Here is a 26,637-nt window from a genome sequence, read left to right on the forward strand (position 1 = left end):
AGTAAAGGTTATGACAAGACTGAGCTGGTAATATGTAATTTAAGGCCCATGTGGTTTAAGATGAGTGTGAAACTCTGAGTGAATGCAACTTTTGGACTTAAGAGTTAATGAATAGTGCCTTACAGGCTTAATGCTTAAACTACTCTGGTTACTCTTTCAAGTATTATAGTACCATCTCATAGTGCTATGAACTCCCATACAATAGAAAACCTGCGTAAGCCATGTTTGGTGTTGCTGAATTCAGGTAATGAAACTGCCATTCAGTCACTTTTTCAACAGCAAAAACCTGTAGCACTCTGTTTCTTTAGCCAAGTCAAAACGGCTGTTTTGCCTTCGATTATTTGAATTACTTACATGTTTTCTGTTGTTAAACAGTCATTTTTCCCCAGTTGTTTAGAACTTTTGGGTGATAAATTGGGGGGGAGGGGGAGAAGCATTAGACCAGAGACATGTTTTCTATCCAGTGTATTTAGCTGCAGTAGAATCCTTTAACTTAAAAGTGTGAGCACGAGTAATGTCTTTATAAATTTGTTAAAGTTACTCCTGTTATCTCTAAAAAGGTGATTCAGGTTTCAAGCTGTGTGTATCAAATTCACAAGCCTTTTTATCCTTTTGAAGAATGTGACAACTTGTTAAAATGTTCCTTTTTTGAAAAGCATGGAAGTGTAATCAGGAAAGATTACATTTAATATTTTCCTGTAAAATGAATGTAAATTCATTTAAAATAAATGAGTTATTTTAAATATTGTTCTAAGTATAAAGTGTATTAACATGGACAAGAGATTCAGGAATTAATAATGCAGGCAAGGAGTTGTGTCTTTAAATCATGAAATATTTTAACACCAATTTGCTGGCAGCTTTTATTTCTTAAAGTTTGAAATGATTACCTATCAATCTGCATAATCATCTCCGCTTTCTCTGTCATAAAGTTCAATGTTTCGGGTATTTCAGTCAAATTGATTGTGCCGCTGTGTGTGCCTCAGAAAATGAGTTAATTCCAGATATTTGTTCTGTTTTTACCAATTCTATTTTTCAAAGAAATACTCAATTTAATAATTATTGATTTACAGTGATTATTAAGAGTACCATTTTATGCTTCGTATGAAACTTGTATATAGATAAATTGGCGAAGTGTTACAAATCAAAAATTCTACTAATCAATTCTAATGCAGTCATGGATGGTGAAAATGAAACTCGAACAATGTCGATAAACATTATGATCAAGTTACTGTCTTAAGCTCACTGGCAGTTGTTTATTTGGTGTACTATATATATAGTGCTACTTTAAAAAAAAACAGGTGCTTAATTGATTGTAAGGTCCTGAGGTGGTGAAAGGATCTATATAAATGCAAGCTCTTTCTCTTCATTTTCTTCTTGTGCAGAGTCTGGCATTATTAAGGTAATAGCACAATAAAAGCAGTGCTTGGGGCCCTGAAGTTGTATAGTATAATATCACTGTTTCATAGTACTGTCAGCTTTTTTTTTAAACCGTGGGTTATTGGGAAATAGAGCAGCAAAGATGTGATTTTGCAATTGGTACTAAAAAGAAAAATCTTATTAAGTAAATGATCAATAAAATTTGAAACCTAGTGTAAGGGAGATAAATTAAAAAGGAAACCATTTTGCAAGGACAAGAAAAAAATACAAATACATGAAAATAAAGATAGGAAATAAAATATAAAGGGTAGAAAATCTTTGGGGAAAATACAGAATGAAAGGTAATGAATGATTAGAGCTTTTAAATGAACAGAACAAAGTGCAAACTAACAAAGAAGTATAACAAAGAAATATTTTCTTTGTCTACATAATCCAGGGGAGTAGAGGGTGGTCTAAATGACCCTATTGCACAGAGTCCTGGGAAGTGTGTCACTGACACTGGATAATGAAACATATCCTGGGACAGAGTCAGGAGACGGTAAATGATAGAGAGTGATAGAGAACACCCACAAATAGAATGATGCTGTTCCATGTTAAAAACAGCACGGCTGGGAGAGGCTTCCTATCCCTTACTTATACTTTATTTATAAGCTCATGAGGCAGGAGCTCTACTTTCAGATCTCCCAATGGTGCTGTATCGTCCTGCCAGTCAGGAAGTGTATTCAGTGACTCTCCTGACAGTAAGGCTATGATTGCCACTGCAACCACTTCCTTTTTCCTCCTTCCTTTCCAGACATTTCAGCATTGTCTATACTATTCCATTTGGAAGTATGGGTGGTCAGGATCACTTTTGCCTCAACTGTTGTCACTGCTGTTTTATTGCAGATAGCAGGAGCTGTGGTCCAAGTGGGGTTTGTAAGATCACTGGGCTTTGCTTCCAATGAGAGTGAGCGTTGTGTAGATGTGAGGTGATGAAGCCAAAATCTGGTTAAATGCATCCCCCTACAGAAAGTGAGCCTGAGTAAAGGGATATCTTGAAACTCAAGCTCGTGGCTTGTTCATGAGTCAAATCCCCAACTAAATCTTTTAGGTCATCCCCATTCCCAAACATAATTCTGATCAAAGGGTAGAATTCCAGTATCTTGGCATTTTTTTGTTTATCAGCTTACAGCTTTAATATCAGCTCTGCCTTTCCTCTTGCACACCTCCCACTCATTTTCTCCTCCCCCCCCCCCCCCCCCCCCCACCCCGGCCAAATCAAAAGCCTGTTGAAACCATTAGCATTATTACATTCTCCGTGCATGTGTTAATGATCGTGTTTAGTGAAGTGTAAAATAATGGATGCTTGTTATAGTTGAACATCATTACTCTAGAGATTATAATAAAATTGTCACACCACATGGGCTTCATACAGCCTCCGCTGAAAACTGTAGAGAATTTTCTCATTAAAAATGCTTAGGAGCCAAAGTATGTCGTCACCCATCAACTGTTTATCTTGTAAGTGTGGAGCTTAAATGTCCCACGTGAGCTCTAGCGATTTGTAGTGAACATACCATCAATACCTAGTTCAGAACACTACTTTTGTTTGTTAGTTTCCTCTTAAAGAGCATTACTGACAAACTGGTCATATCTGTTTCTGTCTTTTAGTCTGTCACAAGAAATTTCCAGAGTTGAGCATTTGAATAGATCATTCTGTGCTGTTGAAACAGGGCCTTAATAACATCCCATTATGGAATTGTGGAGATATATAAAATCCATTTTTAAAAAAAGCCACATGGATTGATCTAGAGCAGATTGGCTCAAGAAAATAGTGGGTTGTTTCCATAGCAATGTGACATTATGGGATGTTTCTTTATTTCTGATTGGTTGGTATCCCTGTGGTGCATACTGGGAGCCTGGTTTATAGACCAATAGGCCACTTTACTGTTCAGTGATTAACAGATTCTGTTAATCACTGAACAGTAAAGTGCATTTCTATATAAGGATGAGTTCCTGAATTAATTTACTTTTAATATTAAAAAGAAATGTTAAGATCATTTATATATTTTTTTCCAGAAGTTGAATTATAATCCAATTTGCATAACGGTGATGACAGGCATACAAATGAGGGATGTGTTGCTGTTTGCTAAGAGTGACGCAGGTGAAACATCATTAAACAAAGCCGCTTTCCTTGCGGCAACAGGGTTACATCTGCTAATAGAAGTTCCACAACAATCGCGTACGTAGAGATATTTCTAGTTTCAAAGGAAACTGGAATGTCCAGTGTGTGCGCCTGCCTCACCAGCTGCACACGCTGAACTCTGTTTGGTGTCGGAGTCCCAGAAGGGTCTGATTTAAAGGTCTGCTTTAATTAATATCAGGATGTTGCGGTGTCATGACCTGCATCAGGCATGACTTTATAGGTTTCAGGAAAGCCATATCAGCTACTGTTATTGTACTGAAGCTGGTACAGAACTTCCCTAGCATTATGACACCTCATTCTGTTGGTCTCACTGGAGACATCCAAATGCACTAGCTTTGAATTCACTGGTGCTCCACAATGAATTTTAGGCCAAGTTTCTACCATTAGCAACATGAATTTGGCATCAAATTTATATAATGTTAATTTCACATTACAGTGAGACAAGATTTTCTTTAAATTTTGTTAATAACCTAATCTCCATAAGCAATTATTCAATCTCACAAGTTCTTTAAGATACAGGGGTTCATGAAGAGGTACTGTGAAGTTGGCTTTTGATAATGATTTCTCTTTAAATAGCAAGAATTGGAACAGTGCAGAAACTATGAAGAAAACCAAACTAGTCAAGAATCTACGCGTAGGGTTCCCATCTCTATAGGAATGCCTATAGCTTATGGGATCTTTGGATTGAAAAACTGATTAAAGCACTGAAGAATCGAATGGGTAATATATAGATTGCCCACTGCCAATAGCAACTATAAAAATGGTTGTTGATGTTCTCTGAGAAGATGCACCGTATGTATTTTCTCAACGAATCTTGGTGGTTCTTTGCTACAGGACATTTATTGCTAAATATGTCAGGGCCTGGGGCAGTGGGGACTTGGGGATTCTGAAGAAGAAAAATGGGATGAGAGGAGTGAGAAAGAGAAAAGAAAACAGCAGGAAGAATAAAACAGAGATTGAGAAGAGAAGCAAAGTTTGAGAAAACAGTAATAAATATTGTACAAAAGCAAAATACTGTGGATGCTGGACATCCGAAATAAAAACAGGAAATGCTGGAAACACTCAGCAGGTCAGGCAGCATCTGTGGAGAGAGAAACAGAGTTAATGTTTTGATGAACTACAATAAATATTGCACTATAGTCTGAAAGTATTAACACAAATATTGATGCAGTCCCAGGGAACCTCTGCAAATATTGATGCACTCCTGCTCTTAATGATCTCTGTGATAAAAATAACGCAGTGCTCTTTGACCTTTGACTCTTCTCTTCCCCCCCCCCCCCCCCCCCCCCCGCCGAAATAGAAAAACAGAAGCTTTTTATGAAGATGACGCTCTTTCAATAGAAGTCAGATGATATTTTGGTATGGTTTTCCAAATGAAGTTAGAACACATCAACCGACTTTCCTTTTGTTATGAAGATGTGGAGAGGCCGGTGATGGACTGGGGTGGACAAATGTAAGGAATCTTACAACACCAGGTTATAGTCCAACAGTTTTATTTGAAAATCACAAGCTTTCGGAGCTTACCTCCTTCGTCAGGTGAGTGAGTGAAAGGTTCTCAAATCGCATCGCATATATTAGGCTGGGAGACGATCACACCAATCAAAGGTGTCATTGGTGTTCAGACAGGTTAGCCACGGAAAACATTACATCCCAGTATACTGAATACACAATGGGTCAGATTACAAAGCCAGAGAGAGAAAGAGACCCGAAAGGCAGAGAGAGAGAGAATGTCCAGTTGTATTAAAAACAGATAACTTTTTTTTCCTGCTGGTGGGGTTACGTGTAGCGTGACATGAACCCAAGATCCCGGTTGAGGCCGTCCTCATGGGTGCGGAACTTGGCTATCAATTTCTGCTCGACTATTTTGCGTTGTCGTGTGTCTCGAAGGCCGCCTTGGAGAACACTTACCCGAAGATCGGTGGCTGAATGTCCTTGACTGCTGAAGTGTTCCCCGACTGGGAGGGAACCCTCCTGTCTGGTGATTGTTGCGCGGTGTCCGTTCATCCGTTGTCGCAGTGTCGCAAATTACCCAGCTTTCAGGAGAACAGCGTCCACGACACCACACAACCCTGCCACGGCAACCTCTGCAAGACATGCCAGATCATCGACACGGATACCACCATCACACGAGAGGACACTACCCACCAGGTACATGGTTCATACTCCTGTGACTCGGCCAACGTTGTCTACCTCATACGTTGCAGGAAAGGATGCCCTGGAGCATGGTACATTGGCGAGACCATGCAGACACTGCGACAACGGATGAACGGACACCGCGCAACAATCACCAGACAGGAGGGTTCCCTCCCAGTCGGGGAACACTTTAGCAGTCAAGGACATTCAGCCACCGATCTTCGGGTAAGTGTTCTCCAAGGCGGCCTTCGAGACACACGACAACGCAAAATAGTCGAGCAGAAATTGATAGCCAAGTTCCGCACCCATGAGGACGGCCTCAACCGGGATCTTGGGTTCATGTCACGCTACACGTAACCCCACCAGCAGGAAAAAAAAGTTATCTGTTTTTAATACAACTGGACATTCTCTCTCTCTCTGCCTTTCGGGTCTCTTTCTCTCTCTGGCTTTGTAATCTGACCCATTGTGTATTCAGTATACTGGGATGTAATGTTTTCCGTGGCTAACCTGTCTGAACACCAACGACACCTTTGATTAGTGTGATCGTCTCCCAGCCTAATATATGCGATGCGATTTGAGAACCTTTCACTCACTCACCTGACGAAGGAGGTAAGCTCCGAAAGCTTGTGATTTTCAAATAAAACTGTTGGACTATAACCTGGTGTTGTAAGATTCCTTACATTTGTTATGAAGAGTGTAGTGTAGCTGTTAAGTGGAGAACAGAATATTTTGAGTTGTATTTCAGCTACCTATAACCTACGTGGATTCAACTGGCAAGAGAGCAATGATGTCTGGGATGAAATAAATCCAATCAAGTTCCATATCAGCTAATTTCAGAGCATGCTTGTTGCCTAATTGGCTTTGCCCTGCTTGTGTATTTCACCTATACAGGTTTTCTTAAGTGTGTCATGGAATGTGGATATTTTCCATGTCCTGATTTAAGTCATTATTTGCTTGTGAGCATTTAACTTTTGTTCTCAGTTGATGCTATAATGTCACCTATAAGTTGCAAAAACACTTAGGAAAGCAGAAGTGTCAACAGTAGAGTTCTTTTATTTAATGGAGTATAACGAAAAATAACTTTTAACTGGTGGTTAAACAGAATCGTGTTAACACCCATCCTGCACTCTTGAGAGGGCAGATAATAAACCTAGAGCTCCAAGTTCCTGTGCTTCAGACAACAATGGGTAACCTTCTGAAATCAACATCCAGTAGGAAAATACTGTTTACAATCTCTGCAAAGCAGTTAAGAACTGTTCTTAAATAGATTTTGGTAACTTGATTTTATTATGCAGCTGAAATGACAAATGAATCTGCCAGGAACTGGACATTGGATGCATATCCTGTGTATTAAATAGAAGTTTTTCTTTAAAGCTTTGATTTGATTTGATTTTTCTTGGTTAACTTCTAATGAATACGTTATTCTAAAATAAGTAACAATCCTTGACTACTTTCCATGTACGGGGGCCTCCATAACATTCGAAGAATTATGTTTTTGTTCAGCAGCTTCCCCTGTCGCGTGTTATTTTAGAGGAGCTGGCATTACATTTTCTACATTTTGGAAAATTAGCCCTTCAGTTTATGGTTGTCCATTCACTAATCTACATGATTCCACAACCTACAAGCAACCTTAATGTTATTTAATTCACTGCAATTTCCAAACAACTTCTCTACAGGATAGCTTGGCAACACTACTGCCCAGTATGGTGACTGCAAGTGGTGCAAAAGTTATTTGACTAATACTGAATTAATTCCTATTCACAGCACCCCAGAACAACTTTGAATTTCCACTGAAAATAATTGAAATTCTTATATTTTGGGGTAGGAAAGGGTTAACCCTTTCCAAGTAAGATTGTTATATGGTATTTTTTGGGGGAAGTTCTTTTCTCCTATTTACTTTCTCTCTCCTCCCCACCCTCATCTCTCTCTCACCATGTACTAACTATAGCCAAGCAGATGACCCGATCTCAGGCCTTTGCCGTTCCAATTCTGAACCAAGTGCTAGGATATGTATCAGAGGATGACCTAGTATGACCTCCTTCTGATTTCCCCACCATCATGGGAAGTACATGACCTCTGTTCAAAATTTTTGAAAATAACTTCCAGATCATCCAGCTCATTCAGACTACAAAAACCAATGCTGGGGAATGGACACTTTTTCGGGTTGCACCGAGCAATCCAAGGTCAGGAATAACATAGCCAGATGCACAGTAAAATTCCTACTATGGGTAGATGCTGAGAGGTTGTTTCCCATGGCTGGGGAGTCTAGAACTAGAAGGCATAGTCTCGGGATAAGGGGTCGGCCATTTAAGCCTGAGATGAGGAGGAATTTCTTCACACAGAAGGTTGTGAATCTTTGGAATTCTCTAACCCAGAGGGCTGTGGATGCTGAGTCGTTAAATATGTTGAAGGCTGAGATAATTGGATTTTTGGAATCTAGGGGTATCGTGGGATGTGGGGATCGGGCAGGAAAGATGGAGTTGAGGTCAAAGATCAGCCATGATCTTATTGAAAGGCGGAGCAGGCTCGAAGGGCCGTATGGCCTACTCCTGCTCCTATTATGTTCTTGTGTATTCTGCCATGACAATACCTTAACTACAAAATCGGAAGAACACACTCGACTGCACCAGTGTGACTTTTTCTGTTTCTCACACCCGCCATTGTGGTCTGAGGAAGATTGCTAGTTTATGTTAAGTAATTGACCGTTTCAAGTTTGTGTCATCATTTGGCAATCTAATAAGCAGTAGGAAGAAAACTTCCAATCCATTAGTCTGGCTGGATTCAAAAACACGTCCTATAAATGAAAGGGACAGTGTCTTATCCAATATAATATCCAGACTGTTTTTCTTCTCATTAAATATGTTTACTCTTTCTTGTGCCATAATATTTGTTTTTTGGAAAATGTCCACCATTAATTTGGATAATCTTAGGCATGGCTATAATTTCACAAATGTAATTATTAAAATTATAGCAAAAATTCCTTTAACACATAGAATTACATAGAATATACAACAGAGAAACAGACCATTTGGCCCAACTGGTCCTTGCCGGTGTTTATGCTGCACACGAGCCTCCTCCCACCCCTCTTCATCTATAGCGGATAATGTGAAAAAATATACTGGGAAAGGCAGTGCACAAGATTGCACTGTCGAATGGATAGAGTGAACATTGATGAGCCTGATGCCCTTTCTCACTATTTATGTGGGTGCGTATGTAGTTCACTCCAGATAGATTTCAATTGGTTCTCATAAGTACTAATTTTTACTTTCCTTACTGCAATAAGCTAAATGTTTTAATGCTTTTAATCTGACTTGCCTAAAGTATCCCTGTTTATTTTGTTCAAAATATTGTCACATTCATTAGATTCCTTTCAGAAAATTGTGGTCACCCTCTTTAAATAAATTATTTTGAACATTGAGTGTCTGCAGGGTAATGGACGATTGGCAGTGAGTAACTCAATGAGGTGTTTCTGATGATGTCCAGAATGCTTTACTAATGTTGGCAGAACCTGTAGTTTGAATTGTTATATTAGATTGACTTTCAAATATTTGTTTCTAATGGTGCATTCACGCTCCATAAGAACATAAGAACATAAGAAATTGGAGCAGGAGTAGGCCAATCGGCCCCTCGAGCCTGCTCCGCCATTCAATAAGATCATGGCTGATCTGATCCCAACCACAAATCTAAAGAACACAAGAAGTCGGAGCAGGACCCGGCCACATAGCCCCTGGGCCCTCTCCGCCACCCACAGGGCATTGACCGATCCGAACTCAGCTTCATGTCCAATTTCCTGCCCGCTCCCCATAACCCCTAATTCCCTTTACTTCTAGGAAACTGTCTATTTCTGTTTTAAATTTATCTAATGATGTAGCTTCCACAGCTTCCTGGGGCAGCAAATTCCACAGACCTACCACCCTCTGAGTGAAGAAGTTTCTCCTCATCTCAGTTTTGAAAGAGCAGCCCCTTATTCTAAGATTATGCCCCCTAGTTCTAGTTTCACCCATCTTTGGGAACATCCTTACTGCATCCACCCGATCAAGACCCTTCACAATCTTATATGTTTCAATAAGATCGTCTCTCATTCTTCTGAACTCCAATGAGTAGAGTCCCAATCTACTCAACCTCTCCTCATATGTCCGCCCCCTCATCCCCGGGATTAACTGAGTGAACCTTCTTTGTACTGCCTCGAGAGCAAGTATGTCTTTTCTTAAGTATGGAGACCAAAACTGTATGCAGTATTCCAGGTGCGGTCTCACCAATACCTTATATAACTGCAGCAATACCTCCTTGTTTTTATATTCTATCCCCCTAGCAATAAAAGCCAACATTCCGTTGGCTTTCTTGATCACCTGCTGCACCTGCATACCAACTTTTTGATTTTCTTGCACTAGGACCCCCAGATCCCTTTGTACTGCAGTACTTTCCAGTCTCTCGCCATTAAGAAAATAACTTGCTCTCTGATTTTTCCTGCCAAAGTGCATAACCTCACATTTTCCAATATTATATTGCATCTGCCAAATCTCCGCCCACTCACCCAGCCTGTCTATATCCCCTTGCAGGTTTTTTATGTCCTCCTCACTCTCTACTTTCCCTCCCATCTTTGTATCATCTGCAAATTTTGATATGTTGCACTCGGTCCCCTCCTCCAAATCGTTAATATAGATTGTAAAGAGTTGGGGACCCAGCACCGACCCCTGTGGAACACCACTGGTTACTGGTTGCCAGTCCGAAAATGAACCATTTATCCCAACTCTCTGCTTCCTGTTCGATAACCAATCCTCCACCCATGCCAGAATATTACCCCCAATCCCGTGATTTTTTATCTTAAGTAATAATCTTTTATGTGGCACCTTGTCGAATGCCTTCTTAAAGTCTAAATACACTATGTCCACTGGTTCCCCTTTATCCACCCTATACGTTATATCCTCGAAGAACTCAAGCAAATTTGTCAGACATGACTTCCCCTTCATAAAGCCATGCTGACTTTGTCCTATTAAATTATGCTTATCTAAATGTTCCGTTACTGTCTCCTTAATAATAGACTCCAAAATTTTACCCACCACAGATGTTAAGCTAACTGGCCTATAATTTCCAGCCTTCTGCCTACTACCCTTTTTAAATAACGGTGTTACATTAGCAGTTTTCCAATCTGCCGGGACCTCTCCTGAGTCCAGGGAATTTTGGAAAACTATCACCAAAGCATCCACAATCCCTACTGCCACTTCCCTCAAGACCCTAGGATGGAAGCCATCAGGTCCAGGGGATTTATCCGCCTTGAGTCCCATTATTTTACTGAGTACCATCTCCTGAGTGATTTTAATCGTATTTAGCTCCTCCCCCCCGAGAGTCCCCTGTTTGTCCAGTGTTGGGATATTCTTAGTGTCCTCTACTGTAAAGACTGAAACAAAATATTTGTTCAGCATTTTTGCCATCTCCATGTTTCCCACCATTAATTTCCCGGTCTCATCCTCTAAGGGACCTATGTTTGCCTTAGCCACCCTTTTTCTTTTTATATAACTATAGAAACTCTTGCTATCTGTTTTTATATTTTTTGCTAATTTCTTTTCATAATCTAACTTCCCTTTCTTAATCAATCCTTTAGTTACCTTTTGCTGTCTTTTGAAGAATTCCCAATCTTCTATCCTCCCACTAAGTTTGGCTACCTTATATGTCCTTGTTTTTAGTCGGATACTATCCTTGATTTCTTTACTTAGCCACGGATGGCTGTCATTTCTTTTACACCCTTTTTTCCTCAGTGGAATATATTTATTTTGAAAGTTGTAAAATAACTCCCTAAATGAACACCACTGCTCATGTACCGTCTTACCCTTTAATCTATTTTCCCAGTCCACTTTAATCAATTCCGCTCTCATACCATCATAGTCTCCTTTATTCAAGCTCAGTACGCTTGTTTGAGAATCAACCTTCTCACCCTCTAATTGGATATGGAATTCAACCATGTTGTGGTCGCTCGTTCCAAGGGGATCCTTAACTAGGACATTATTAATTAATCCTGACTCATTACACAGGACCAGGTCCAAGGTTGCCTGCCCCCTTGTAGGATCAGTTACATACTGCTCAAGAAATCCATCCCTGATGCACTCAATGAACTCGTCCTCAAGGCTGCTCTGCCCAATTTGATTTGTCCAGTTAATATGATAATTAAAATCCCCCATAATTATGGCTGTTCCCTTATTACATGCCCCGACTATCTCCTGATTAATACTTCTTCCAGCAGAGTTGCAACTATTAGGAGGCCTATATACTACGCCCACTAATGTTTTTTTTTCCCTTATTATTCCTTATCTCCACCCAAACTGTTTCATTATCTTGATGCTTTGTCCCAATATCATTTCTCTGTATTACAGTGATTCCTTCCTTTATTAACATAGCCACCCCACCTCCCCTTCCTTCCTGCCTGTCCTTCCTGATTGTTAAATACCCTGGCATATTTAATTCCCAGTCGTTGTCACCCTGCAGCCATGTTTCTGTAATGGCCACAAGATCATACCCATACGTAGTTATTTGTGCCGTTAACTCGTCCATTTTATTACGAATGCTACGTGCATTCAGATAAAGAACTTTCAAATCTGTTTTGTGACGCTTAGTTCCTGCTTTTTCCTTTTTTAACACTTTACCTATTACTCCATACCTTCTGTCCCTTCCTGTTATGCTTTCCTCTCTCTCCCTGCTCAGGTTCCCAACCCCCTGCCACTTTAGTTTAAACCCTCCCCAACAGCACTAGCAAACACTCCTCCTAGGACAGCGGTCCCGGCCCTGCCCAGGTGCAGACCATCCGGTTTGTACTGGTCCCACCTCCCCCAGAACCGTTTCCAGTGTCCCAGGAATTTGAATCCCTCCCCCTTGCACCATTCCTCTAGCCACGTATTCATTTGAAATATCCTCCTATTTCTACTCTGACTAGCACGTGGCACTGGCAGCAATCCTGAGATTACTACCTTTGAGGTCCTATTTTTTAATTTACCTCCTAACTCCCTATATTCTGCTTTTAGGACCTCATCCCCTTTTTTACCTATATCGTTGGTGCCTATGTGCACCACGACAGCTGGCTGTTCGCCCTCCCCCTCCAAAATGTTCTGTAGCCGCTCCGAGACATCCTTGATCCTTGCACCAGGGAGGCAACACACCATCCTGGAGTCTCGGTTGTGGCCGCAGAAACGCCTGTCTATTCCCCTTACAATTGAGTCCCCTATCACTATAGCTCTGCCACTCTTTTTCCTCCCAGCCTGTGCAGCAGAGCTACCCGTGGTGCCAGGAAGTTGGCTGCTGCTGCCTTCCCCTGATAAGTCATCCCCCCCAACAGCATCCAAAGTGGCATATCTGTTTGAGAGTTTAGTGTTGGTGCAAAGCTAAAATCACTTCGCCCTGACGCTGAACTTGGGAGTGTAAATCAGGCATGAAGGTCCAAACTAACTCTAGTACATAGTGAGACCCCCCCTTCACCATAGTGTCAGATTGGGCCCTGCCACCAGATTCAGCTGCATCTACACTACAACTGCAGTGCTGGCACAAAAGCAGAACCACTTTGCATTGATGCTTGAGTTATAGTGTGAATGCACCTCCTCGTCTGGCTTATTTTTGTTAAATTAAGTTGAAGTTTATGTTTAACTGTTATGCCTTGGGCTCATTAAATGCCGTGGAAGCAGTGTTATGTGCATAAAAGATTAATACCATGCTGACAAAGATGATGAATTTGCAAGATAGCATCATTTGTTGGAATGCACTGCCTGAAAGGGTCGTGGAAGCAGATTCAATAATAGCCTTCAAAATGGAATTGGATATATACTTGGAAAAGGGGAAATTTGCAGGGCTATGAGAGAAGAGCAGGGAAGCTCAATTGGATAGCTCTTTCAAAGAACCAGCACAGGCATGATCGGCTGAATGGTCTCCTTCTGTGATCAGTACTATAATATACTGCGCTCTATACAATTTACAGACATGATTGAATAGATTTAATTTGTTAGTTTTGCAATGCTATTTTATAAAAACTAACAAAAAGAGTGTAACAATAGCATTTATGCAGAAAGCATTCAGAGACAATGGGCCAGATTTTGTTGTGAAAATAACGGTGAGGCTAACCGCGCTTACCGTCATTTATGCGTAAATTGCACAGCAACTGCCAGCGACGCACATGCGCAATTAAATGCGAAAATCTTGAAGTTGCTGTCCGAGATGTGTTGCCCCTCTGAAAGCTGCATGTAAACGGCATCTCACCATCTGGCTCCCCATTCAAATGTATTGAACGGTGTGAAGTTCTGTACAGACGTCGTGGATACGGACCAAACTCGCCAGAAAATGTTGAATTCACTATTCTAACTTACACATCCTGGTCCAGACTCTGCGCTGCTCATTAATGTTTCTTCAATCTGACTGGTTAAGGAGATGCACAATTGCTTGCCCTGTTCACACTGTTCCCAGATGCCCTGTAGGGGGCACTGTGCTGTTTGGATGTTTGTCTGACAGCAAATTGTGGTGCAAATCCCCATAGAAAGTCTATGGGCAAGTGCAAGTCTAACGAATGGCTGGGGCTGTTCATTCACTGCACACAGCAAAATCCGGCCCAATACTTTTTTACATGGGCTGATAATATATAGTATTCTTTTGGAACTATCAGAACTGTCCTTTTTTAAGTGTTCAATAATGTTTTCCTTGATTTTAAAAAAAGGCTTTGCATTAATACTGAATCTTTTCCCACCCCCACAAAAGCTTTGTGTTGCAGCACATCTTCAGACACTGTTGTCACTTCAGTAACCTACAAACTCTGGATTTTCGTCAGACTGTTAGCTGTTTTGCTGGCACCCGCCTCTGCATTCCTTTCGAAAATGAGAGTAATGGAAAGTGGTATCTATCTGCACTGTGTGCATGTAAGTGTGTGTCCAGAAATGTTTTGTAGCCAGCTCACAGCTATTTTTTCTTATCATATGTAGATTATTTTTTTTCCTGAAAGCTTTTTAAATTCACTCTGTAGGCACTCTATCATCTAGGACTTTTTCTAGCTTTAAGTAAAAAAGCAAATGCAACTACCTCTTTGTGAGTAGCTGGCAACAACAGGGCTCCCAGATCTCTCCAGGAATTAGGCAAGTGCTGCTTAATATTTGCTCTGTGTAGGGACATTTCTCCCAAACACTGATCAAGGTCAGTACTCCCTCAGTCAACACTTCAGTTTGGAAGCAGTGGTTGTGCTTCTAAGTTTAGAAGGTTGGTGTTTTCTCCATATATGTCAACTCTAAGCAATGACTAGCTATGAAATTATTTAGTAGACAGTGTAACAGTTACCTTTTGGTTGCACATTGGATGCTTAAAGCTATATGGAAATATTTTGGTCAGGGATGAAATCTCGTACATATATTTTCAGCTGTGTTAGACGGCCACAAAATTAAACTGATCTTTACTTAGCTGTTTTTTTAAATGCACAATTGGATAATTGCACCACAAGAATGATATTTTCAGTCACCAACATCATTGCATCACATTGAGCATGTAAGGAAGTCTGTACTTCTCTCACACGTGAAAACAATGGGGTTTTCACTTCTTCATGACAAACTGTTTTGGCAAATCTTTTCAATTTTTTTATACACTCTCGGGATGTGGGTATCCCTAGTTGTCCTTGAGAAGGTGACGCTGAGCTTTTTTCTTGCACTGCTGTAGTCCATGTGGTGAAGGTGCTCCCACAATGCTGTTAGGTAGGGAGTTTCAGGATTTTGACTCAGTGATGATGAAGGAACGGCGATATGTGTCCAAGTCGGGATGTTGTGTGACTTGAAGGGCAACTTGGAGGTGATGGTGTTCCCGTGCACCTGCTGCCCTTGTCCTTCTAGATGGTGGAGGTCACAGGAGTGTTATACCTATTGGCATTTTGTTGGGTGTAACAAGAATGTAACCTTGTTACAGAATGAGTGAGGCACAATGTATCGCAGCTGGAAGCTCTGGATTATATTACACCCCACTATACAGTAAATTTGCAAATTTTTTTAGTAAGCAGTAAGTAGATAGAATGGTTTAATTGTTCCAAAAGGGCATGCGATTGTTTGATCATCTCATGGGACTGATTGTAGTCTGAGAAGAAGTTAGATCCTTGTCTTGTTTTGCCACTGCACCTTCATGAAGAGGAAATGCTTCTCCTATCTCCTGTTACTGGCAGTTATTTTTTTGGACCTAGTTTATGTGTCACCAAAAAGCCTACTAGTCATTTAAGTAAATTGCAACCACAGACCAATATCTTACAATGAATGCTTTCTGCACTATTTTGAGCCATGTTTTCAATTGTGCCAATCAGGGTGACCTATTTTATCATAAAGTTGAAATACTTTGTTTTATAATAGCAAACATAGAGCAAATTTAATTACACATTTTTATTCTCCCATAGTTATGGAACAGTTAAAACGAAGTATTAGCGGGGCCTATTTAGTAATAAGATAGCATTGACTCTGTAAAAATTTATGTAGTTAATTGGGCTAAACAACAGGGTTGACATTAGAGCAAAAAGTATTACTAGTACACTGAAATCATTTGCAATTAATTCCTCAGCAGGTTGACTGCAAATTAACTTGGACTGTTGGAAACATGGTGGTCTGAATTCTTAGCTTTGTCATAAAATCATAGAATGGTACAGCATAGAAGGAGGCCATTCAGCCCATCTTGCCTGTGCCGGCTCTTTGAAAGAGCTATCCAATTAGTCCCACGCCCCTGCTTTTTTCCCCATAGCCCTGCAAATTTTTCCCCTTTAAGTATTTATCCAATCATTTTAGCATTGTCAAAATTAATATCTTTTCAAATCACCTCAGAAACAAACTCAATTTGGAATATGTTGGTATTGGGCTTAGGAATATGTTCACATATACGAAGTTAATAATTGTACCTAATCTTGTAATATACAGAGCATAACAAATACACAGCTAGAAATTTTAAACTGACTCCTACCTAAAGTTTCTATTTGGACATTTGACTTTAGTGCTGCTCCCTTGTGAGATAAATTCCACATTTACTATTGAGCTGTACCACTCTCGCTAATCAATCCAAAGGTAAAGCTGTAAAAATGTGAGAGAAACTGATGAAGAGAAATGGCCATTCAATCTATCAAAGCTCATTTCTCTAGTATCTAACTCTGATTAAAGCATCCTGGCTCATTTTAAACATCTTTAGTGGTTTTGCCTTTACAATTCCTTTAGGCAGGAAATTCCACATAAACTTAATCTGCTTTACTTGATGAATAGTTAATGTGATGTGCTGATATAGTGCTGTAGTGTATGAGTGCAGGAAGGTATATTGTAGATTATCTTTGCATCTTGCCATAGGTCCACCTCGACTTGTGTCTCTAGTTCCAAGAGGATGAGCAGCCTGCTCACAGCCGCCTCCTTTATGCAGCTGCTAAGAAACATGAGGTACTTGCTATAGCTGTGAAAAAAGAATTTGATATTTCAAAATGCATCACAGCCGATAAATTACTTTTTTTGAAGTACGGTCACCGTTTTTATGTAGGCAAATACAGCAACCAATTTGTGCATATAAAGGTCCCACAAACAGCAAATTAGATCAATGACCTATTAATTTATTTTGGTGGTGTTGAGTGAGAGATGAATGTTGGCCAGGACACCAGGAGAACTCCTTGCTCTTCGGATAGTATTATGGGATCCAACTGAATGGGCAGGGAGACAGAGCCTCAGTTTAATGTCTCATCTGAAAGATGGCACCTCTGACAATGTACTGCATTGAAGAATCAGCCTAGATTAGATCTTGGAGTGGGTTTGAACCTGTTATCTTCTGACGTAGATGTGAATGTATTACCAAGTGGGCCAAACCAACACTATTGTCAAAAATAAGCAAATATGGTTAAAATGAGCAAATATCGTTGAAATGAATTTGGAGTTGATGAGAAGATGTGTTTGTTGATAGAAATGGCAGAAGGTGATCTGTCAAATGTAGAAGCTGGTAGGGTGGAAGGTGAGAACAAGGGGGACCATTTTGGGAGCTTGGGGCATTGGGGGGACTGTGAGGGCAGAAGCATGGAAAATGGGACGGACGCATTTGAGGGTCCTATTACCACGGCAGAGGGGCAATTCTCAGCTGAGACAAAAGGAGGGCATTTCGGAATCCCTGGTGCGGCAGGTGGTAACATCAGAGCAATGCGATGGAGACCGAGAAACTGGAAGAAAGGAAGAGAGTCCTTACAGGAAGTGGGGTGGGAAGAAGTATAATCCAAGTAGTAACGGGCGACATTCATCTTATAATAAATATCAGTGGACATCCCTACGAAGGAGGGGAGGAAATTTGAAGCAAAATTAATAAAAAAAAATAATGTGCACTGTTGTTTTTCCAGCAAGATCCGGCCCAATGTTTTAGCTGGAGACTCTTCTTCAAAACGGAAGCTCCTCGGGCTCTAGCTATCCTTGTCTCTTTGTAGAATACATTGAACACTCATTGTTCCAGTCCTACCCAGGTCCCTTGACCTCTTTTTCCATTACACTAATGACTCTGTTGATGCTGCTTCCTGCTCTCACCCTGATCTGGAGAATTTCATTAATTATGCTACAAATCACATTGCTCTGATGATGCCACCAGTTTCTCAGTCTTCGTGCAAATCGGCCAGCAAGTTCAGGGGATTGAGAGATAGGCCATAAGATGCGAATCTGCAGAACTTGCTGGTCGATTTACGCTGCTCCACTCTTTGCTTCGCACAAACGGCATCTCACCCTTAGCCTCCCCGGTGTTTTTAAGAATTTGTTGGATTTGTACATTAATTGCCCATTAAGCTCGCTGCAGAAAGTTAAGTCTGGTAATTAAGAGCGTAAGTATCCTTTTAACAATGTGATAATTGTTAATGTAATGCCAATCAACCTCTCTGGCCCAGAAGGGGAATGATTTAAATGGTTCAATCTCACTCCTACATGTAGAGATTTTAAAAATGTCAAATCTCACATTTTAAAATGTTTTTCTTACTTTTCTGTCCCTTTTTTCTCGCTCGCTCTCAATCTAATCTTTCTATTCCTCTCTTTCGATACCTGATTTGATTCTAATTCACCCTCCTTCTCCGTCATACCTGTTTCTTTTTCAATCCTTAAATCTCATCGCTTAAGGAGATACAGTGTTGGACTTGCTGTTCACTAAGGTCCCAGATTCCCCGTTATCTGCTCGAACTTCCAGCAAGGTACGGGTAAAAAAGATTTCAACCTGAAGTATGCAGAAGAAAGTCTAGTTAACGGCGCGTGCTGCGAGATGCCCCACTCCAGCAAGATCCAGCCCATTAACAGTTCTGTTCCCCCCCCACAGAGGCTGCCTGACCAAGGATTGTTTCCAGCATTGTCAGTTTTTGCTCTCAACCCAAAATCAACATTCTGAGTGGAGCAATGCTCAGCTGTTGAAAGTGCTGATGAGCAGAAAGCAAGATTGTTGATAGTTATATCCAGTTAAATTAGTAGCCCATTAGGAATGTCATTACCCATTCATGGTCTAGATGGTGCAGATTAGCAATGTTACAACTGAGGCAATTTTCTTTTAACAAAGGAGAAATGCCACTAAAGTGTTGAGTACAACTAAAATGCATTGATTACAATAAATGGCTGCAATAGTCGCATCAGAAGGGTTGTGATTTTGGAAAGCAGATGTTGATCATTATGAGGAACTGATCACTAAAACAGTTATCATTATAACAGGATTCTACTGTATTGTCATGTAGCTAGAATCCTGTCCAGAGGAGAATATATATTTTTTAAGTTACGATAACTGAGTGTGCTTAATTGAGAGTAGGCAGAATGTAGATGGGGAATGGATGAGTGTCCTGGGTAGAAGTAAACCTGCTCCAAAACAAAGTTTATTTTACTCAATGGTATTTCCAGAAATCACAGCACAAATAGAAAATAAAATCACATGTACATTTTTAAATCAGAAAGGAGAAATTCTGTCATTCATGGTAAACTTGTTAATGGCCAATGCTGACATCTAGTGGAAACTTTCATAGTGACCATCTTGTGGACTTTATAGAAAAGTGAACATACAACAAGCATGAATTTTCAGACTATATAGTTACTTTTATACCAACAGACTTTTGGCATAAAAAACGCCTAAAATTAAAAAGCTACTTATAAGTGTCTGAAAGAAAATCATGAATCCAGTTGGCTACATCTGGCTAGATGATGGTGTGCAAATTGTAGTCAAACATAGTAGAAAATTTCCAAGTATAACATATAGGTAGTGCTACTGATCCAATATATTCTAGCTTTGAATTTCCCATATGTTCCTTTTTTATACACTCTGGTGAAGCAATAAGTGCATCACAATTGACAGGTAGACTGTTCAATTACAAGAATGTCCATACCAATATAACCTGGCTATCAGTTTAATAAATTGCTTATTAAATGATCCACCATATTAAAACAGTGGTGCACAGACTTCCACCAAATTTGACTTCAGTATTACCAAATACTAGGGATTAATGATAGGTATCTGAAAGAAAATGTACAATTATGAATGAGTAACATTACAGTCATTTAATTTTGGGACACAGATGATGGCTTTAAATAGTTTGTGCTAAGCCTAGCTATTTGCGATGTCACCTCAGTTAAATTAGAGCTTTTATCCTCACTACCAGTCCATTTGATTATTTTGTTGGAGGTGGGGAGAGGTTGAAGATGGTGGTGGTGGGGGGAAGATGGTGGTGGTGGTGGTGGTGGTGGTGGGGGGAGGGTGGTGGTGGTGGGGGGAGGGTGGTGGTGGTGGGGGGAGGGTGGTGGTGGTGGGAGGGAGGGGGGGGGTGGTGGTGGTGGGAGGGTGGGGGGGGGGGTGGTGGTGGGAGGGTGGGAGGGTGGGGGGGGGGGTGGTGGTGGGAGGGTGGGAGGGAGGGGGGGGGTGGTGGTGGTGGGAGGGTGGGGGGGGGGGTGGTGGTGGGAGGGTGGGAGGGAGGGGGGGGGTGGTGGTGGTGGGAGGGTGGGGGGGGTGGTGGTGGTGGGAGGGTGGTGGTGGGAGGGTGGTGGTGGGGGTGGTGGTGGGGGTGGTGGTGGGGTGGGGGTGGTGGTGGGGGTGGTGGTGGGAGGGGGGTGGTGGTGGGAGGGGGGTGGTGGTGGGAGGGGGGTGGTGGTGGGAGGGGGGTGGTGGTGGGAGGGGGGTGGTGGTGGGAGGGGGGTGGTGGTGGGAGGGGGGAGGGGGGTGGTGGTGGTGGGGGGGGGGGGGTGGTGGTGGGAGGGGGGGGGGGGGTGGTGGTGGGGGGGGGGGGGTGGTGGTGGGAGGGTGGGGGGGGGGTGGTGGTGGTGGTGGTGGGGGGGGGGGGGTGGTGGTGGGAGGGTGGGGGGGGGGGTGGTGGTGGTGGTGGTGGGAGGGTGGGGGGGGGGTGGTGGTGGTGGTGGTTGGGAGGGTGGGGGGGGGTGGTGGTGGTGGTGGTTGGGAGGGTGGGTGGGGGTGGTGGTGGTGGTGGGAGGGTGGGGGGGGTGGTGGTGGTGGTGGGAGGGTGGGGGGGGTGGTGGTGGAGGGGGGGGTGGTGGTGGTGGCGGTGGTGGGGGGGTGGGCGAGGATGATGACAAAGAGAGAAAAAGCAAGTTTGACGAATAAAATGTTAATGGTACTAAACTTAAAGTACTGTTACTCGCAGTATCTCTGATCTAATAATGATTCTTTTTCAATCTTCATTAGCCAGCAAAGCAGTCAACAAAACAGCCATGAAGATGACTCTTCTCGGTTCCTGACTCCATACATACGAGAGGAAAGGTAAGTGTTGGTCCAAGAACACTGATTAAATTAAATCACACTGAAACTTATGTGCTCGCTGGCATCAATCAATGATAACTGCATATTTTCTGTACCTCAGAGAAATAACTTCTTTATAAAACAGAACTTGTTTCAATTATTTACTGTTGCCACATGATGACAGTGTCTAAATAGTGCAGACACTGTTGTGTACAATATGCCTTTCATATTCAGCCATCCTTTTTGAACGTCAGGGGAAATGTTTGATTCATTCTTGGCGAGTAAAGACTTCATTTTGTTAAAGAAACTTAGTGTACTGAGATGGTATATTCTTGAGAAATGAATGTTACAGTATCTCTTTGGAACTTCAGTGATTTATCTGGAATTCAGTGGTGGAGAATGGGTTTACAAATTATTCTTCATTGGACGAGTAGAAGTTTTAAAAAATTCACCCGATTTGACTTTTCACTCATTTAAGTTGTATTGAGAGCAGATACATTCAAGAAGGAATAAACTGTACCTTGGTATGGTCAAGAAACTAGCAAGAGTTAGAACAAAAAACAAAGAAGGATATATTGGTCCAGAGTTTGCTGTCAAAATAACGGTGAGGCTAATGGCGCTCACTGTTATTTATGTGAAAAAGCTACGGCAACTTCAGGCAAGGGGCAAATGTGCAGTTAAACATGGGAATCCAAAAGTTGCTGTCCGAGATGTGCTGCTCCGCTGTTAGTTTCGCAAAAATGGCATCTCGCTCTCTGCCTCACCATTGACATGCATCGAATGGCGTGAAGTTGGTGTATTTGCGCAGTATATATGAATTAAAGTCATCGCAGAAAGCCATTTCAAGTCTAAATTCGCTTTTAGCGACGTGGTAAGTTGCTGCCAGTCAACCCCTCAGGCACTGAAAATTAACTATTACAAGTATGGAGTCTTAGTCCTTCAGGTTTTAATTGCTGGAGATTTAAAAAAAATTAAATTACATTTAAAAATCCAATCTTTCATTCCCTCTAATTCCCTTTCTGTATCTGATTTGACAATGAATTCACCCACTCTAATTTATACCTCCTTCTCAGTCCTTGTGCTGTTAATTTCTCAATCCTTCGATCTGATTGGTTAAGGAGATATACAATTGCTTGCCCTGTTCACGCAGGTCCCAGATGCTCTGTAGAGATGAGTTTCCATCTCCCGCTTCTAGCAACTTGAGGCACAAAATATCATCAAGATTGAAGGGGCAAGCGCAAGTCTAACTAAAAGCGGACGCTCTTCGTTGCCCTGCTACAGCAAATTCTGGGCCATTAGATAAACAAAGAAAAAACAAAGGATTGAATGTTGAAGATAAACATACTCCTAATACTTGCAGGCTGGCAAGTTACATTGCTTTTCAGCTTGACACAGATAGAGATGACCATGTCCCTGACTGGTTGGTGAGTAGAATTTTTCAGTCCAGCCTGAATGTTGTAACACCAGAAACCACTTGAAGGTCACTGCTTACATTACAAACTTCCAGCAACAAGAACAGAAGGCTTTGGGTCTTAGATTCCAGGTATTACAGAAGAGCAATTTAATTCAGACAACTAATTTATGAATTCCGGAAGCTGACTCTCGAGGGTTCACATTTCACCGCAGAGCCATGTGTCAGCACCTAGTGTCCATGTTTTTCAGCCTGTCCATCCCTTAGGAGATAATGGAATCAAAGTATGAAAATCAAGTGTTGTAATTCAATTGGCAAAATTAAATCTACCATGGATGCAGAGAGCTCTAGTTCCCTCAATGGACATTTTATAGCCATGATAAATGATTGTGTAAGTTTTGATGTAAAAACGTTCTCGATTTAGAAAGAAGAAAATTACAGATGGCTCATATTTAATTTTATAATAGATGCTGTGGTGTGTAATTCATTATACCTTTTAGAAAATCTTTGAATGAAGTCTGATAATGTTCAACAATATAACTTATCTTTCTAGATACAGTATATTTAAATTCATGAAAACTTTAATTATGGTTTCCTCCATTCCTACAGGTAAATTTGCCTTGTAGATAGGGCTGCCAGCATTTTAAAAGCAGGAGTAGTAGGACATGGATTTCGACATCTGGTTTCACTTAACACTAAGTTCCCAACGCTAACAGGAGGATCTTTCCCACAGAAGGAGTAAACCTCCCAGCTGTCATTCACCTCCCAGTGGCAAGTTACAAAGCAGAGGCATAGGAGCATAGCATTGACCCACCCAGTTAGCGAGGGATTTAAAAGACAGGAGAAAATAAGAGTGCAAACATGAAAATGTATCAAAGTACTTGACTGAAATTGTACCTCAAAATTTTAAATTGCAAAATTTTTGTTCTTATTTGATTTTTGGACTCTAGGAGAATCAAGGGATGTGGGGATCAGGTGGGAAAATGGAGTTGAGGTAGAAGATCAGCCATGATCTTATTGAATGGCGGAGCAGGCTTGAGGGGCCGTATGGCCTTCTCCTGCTCCTATTTCTTATGCTCTTAAAAAGGATGACATGGTTCTAAACTTAGAATGGAGCTGATATAACCTTACATGCAAATGTTGATGTTGTACAGGGGGAGAAAATTCAGATTTATTATAGCAAATTATTTCTTAATAGGACTCCATAGAGCAGTGCCCCAGTAAATGCATGTTTCCATACTTTTATAACCTTAATTATTGGAATATGTTAAGTAGGAATAGATGTATGAGGTTTCTGAGGTTGTGTTTGCCCTGAATGAATTATAAATAAAATTAAACTACATGTAAAGTGCACCCTGTCAGTCTGCTATCCTCAGCATCATTACTCATTTATCTTGGAAAATGTTAGTGGTAATGTGACTGACTGTTGTTCAAAGTGTCTTTTTCAACAAAGGCTTTTGTTAGCCCCCATAATGCATCAAACTAAAGACTATGTTCTTAACATCTAACAGAACCTCTTGTCCAGCATTTTTTTTTAGTATGATGCAGTGGAGTGGGGTGAGGGAGAAGACGGGGATTCAGTCACTTGGTAGTATGTTACCATTATTAGTGCCTGTACTGCCCATTTGGAATGAACACTTTTGAGATGTAAAGTCCCGATTTAAGTAGTAAAAATCTTTATTGAAGTGGTTTGTATTCATTAATTGGAGGTGTGTGTGTGTGTGTGTGTGTGTGTGTTCGTTCATGTGTTTAAATATTTTTTCCCCTTTATTTTCTTCCTCTTATAAACCGCTTCTTTGGTTGCTGACTCTGATAATGATGCTCTTCAGCTAACTGTTAGGAAGTTCATAAAATCAGCTTGGAATGCTCATCTGCGCACTTCCTTTTTCCTGTCTCTTTTTGTAAAGGTCTTTTCACCTCTTTCACCCTTCGTGCCCCCAACTTTAACTATCTTTAGAAACTCCTAGGTCTGTAAATTTGGTCACTCATTTTTCAGGTGCTAACTGGCCTATTAAGCCCCCAGTATGGTGGGCAGAATTCCACAGTTTAAATTGTTTCCTTTCTGGGTTGGAGAGGTTGATTGGAATTGCAAGAATATAAATCTGTTCATTAAAAAGGTACGTACCAGCCCTAACTTTCTGCGGTGAGTTTAATGGGCAATTAATGTGCAAATGCAGCAAATTAACCAAACGCACAGGGAGGTGCAAATCGTCCAGCAACTTGTGACGATTCGCAAGTCACGGGGTATCTCTTCCTCGCCACAAGTTGCTGGATGATTTACACCTTAATAACGGCGAGCGCCATTAAATTTGCCGTTATTTTGGCAGCAAATTCTGGGCGTATGTTTCACCACATGTTAAAGCGTAATCTGGATATTTGCAAATTAATAAACAACCAAAGATTACCCCATTAAAACTGAATTTCAGTGCCTTTTATTATAGGTTAGCCATAAGTCATTTGCTGAAGAATTGTTTAAACAGTTTTTTGTAAGCTCCATTATTGAAAATTAAAGGATTCAGAGATTTCAGTGGAGGTTAGCCAATACTACTGCATTAATAAGATGTTCTTTAAGAAGGAATTATACTTGTTAGTATGAATTTTCCAATCATATGAATAACAAGGCTGCACAACAGTGTGTGGGCGATATATGACTGGGAACAAATTATTACAGAAAATAAGTGACATCAAGCCATAAGTGATCTTTTCTATATCATAAGATGGTTTATTTTCGATAATTAATATCCATCATATACAGAATCTGAATTATATTACACCTTTTTAAGGTGCCATTAATAGTGCCCTTGCCTCATAGTCGGAAGGTCGTAGGTTCAAGCCCTACTCCATAAACTTGAGTATCTAACCTAGGCTGACACTTCAGTGCAGTACTGAGATCGTGCTGCATTGTCGGTGGTGCCGTCTTTCAGATGAGATGTTAAACAGGTGCCCTGTCTGCCCTTTCAGATGGACATAAGATCCTGTGCCACTAATTGAAGAAGAGAAGAGAAGTGCTCCTGCTGTTCTGACCAACATTTATCCCTCAACCAACATCACTAGAACAGATTATCTGGTCATTTATCTCACTGATGTTTGTGGAACCTTGCTATGTGCAAATTGACTGCTGCATTTCTGGACATTAAACAGTGTCTGCACTTTAAAAGTAATTCATTGGCTGTGAAGTGCTTTGGACATCCTGAGGTCATGAAAGACGCTATATAAATGCAAGTTTTTTTTTTCTTTCTCTGCTTTCTTTCTCCTCTGTTTCAATGGAGATTATAAACATGCTGTGAAACAGTTCTGTGGGTTGTTCAGAAGGTTTGGCAGTTAGATGAAGTATGGTAGTCAACTTGGGCAAGATTCTAAAATAGCAGCCTCGATCTCTATGATTCAGATAGATGTAAGGTCCTGAGTATATTTAAGTGGTGTGAGGTTAGTTTTGAGGTTGGATAGTTCTGTGTGCCTTTGTGCCTGATTATTATCATGGGGTCTGGATACAATTATAATGAGACTAATTTTTTCCATAAAAAGGGGTAATAATTCAAATCAAAGTACTCTTTCCCCTCCCCCAGGATTTTCCTTCCCCCCTAAAGGATTAAAGACCTTTTGTGTCTGGATCCAAGTGACGGAGCACAGGAAACCAACCAGGTAGTTAGAAGAGGTTTTTGAGTTTGTTTAGTCCCTGAGGTAATTACGTCAATTCTACAACAGGAAAGGGCTGAAGCAAACATAATTTTGACTGAGAGTAATGTATAGTCAGAGATAGAGAGAGAAAAGAAGAGATGGTGATGCTGTGCAAGGGATGAGGTAAACTTTTTAGCCAATTTGTTCCACTGTCCAGCCAACA

General features: G+C 41.0%; 1 protein-coding gene across 5 annotated transcripts in view; it reads left to right on the forward strand.

Moving 5' to 3' along the window:
• LOC137301505 (protein Aster-B-like) overlaps positions 1–26,637 on the forward strand; it is a 558,548-nt gene that overhangs the window by 210,246 nt on the left and 321,665 nt on the right. For 2 of the 5 annotated variants that reach the window (XM_067971031.1, XM_067971029.1), the window contains exon 2: positions 21,332–21,406. In XM_067971031.1, the coding sequence (XP_067827132.1) occupies positions 21,332–21,406 (75 nt within the window). Of the gene's footprint in view, positions 1–180; positions 245–17,041; positions 17,095–21,331; positions 21,407–22,643; positions 22,810–26,637 lie in introns of those variants that run through there. The other 3 variants (XM_067971032.1, XM_067971030.1, XM_067971033.1) reach the window with 3 other exon arrangements.

The sequence above is a fragment of the Heptranchias perlo genome, chromosome 33, assembly GCF_035084215.1.
Source record: "Heptranchias perlo isolate sHepPer1 chromosome 33, sHepPer1.hap1, whole genome shotgun sequence".
Lineage (NCBI taxonomy): Eukaryota > Metazoa > Chordata > Chondrichthyes > Hexanchiformes > Hexanchidae > Heptranchias > Heptranchias perlo.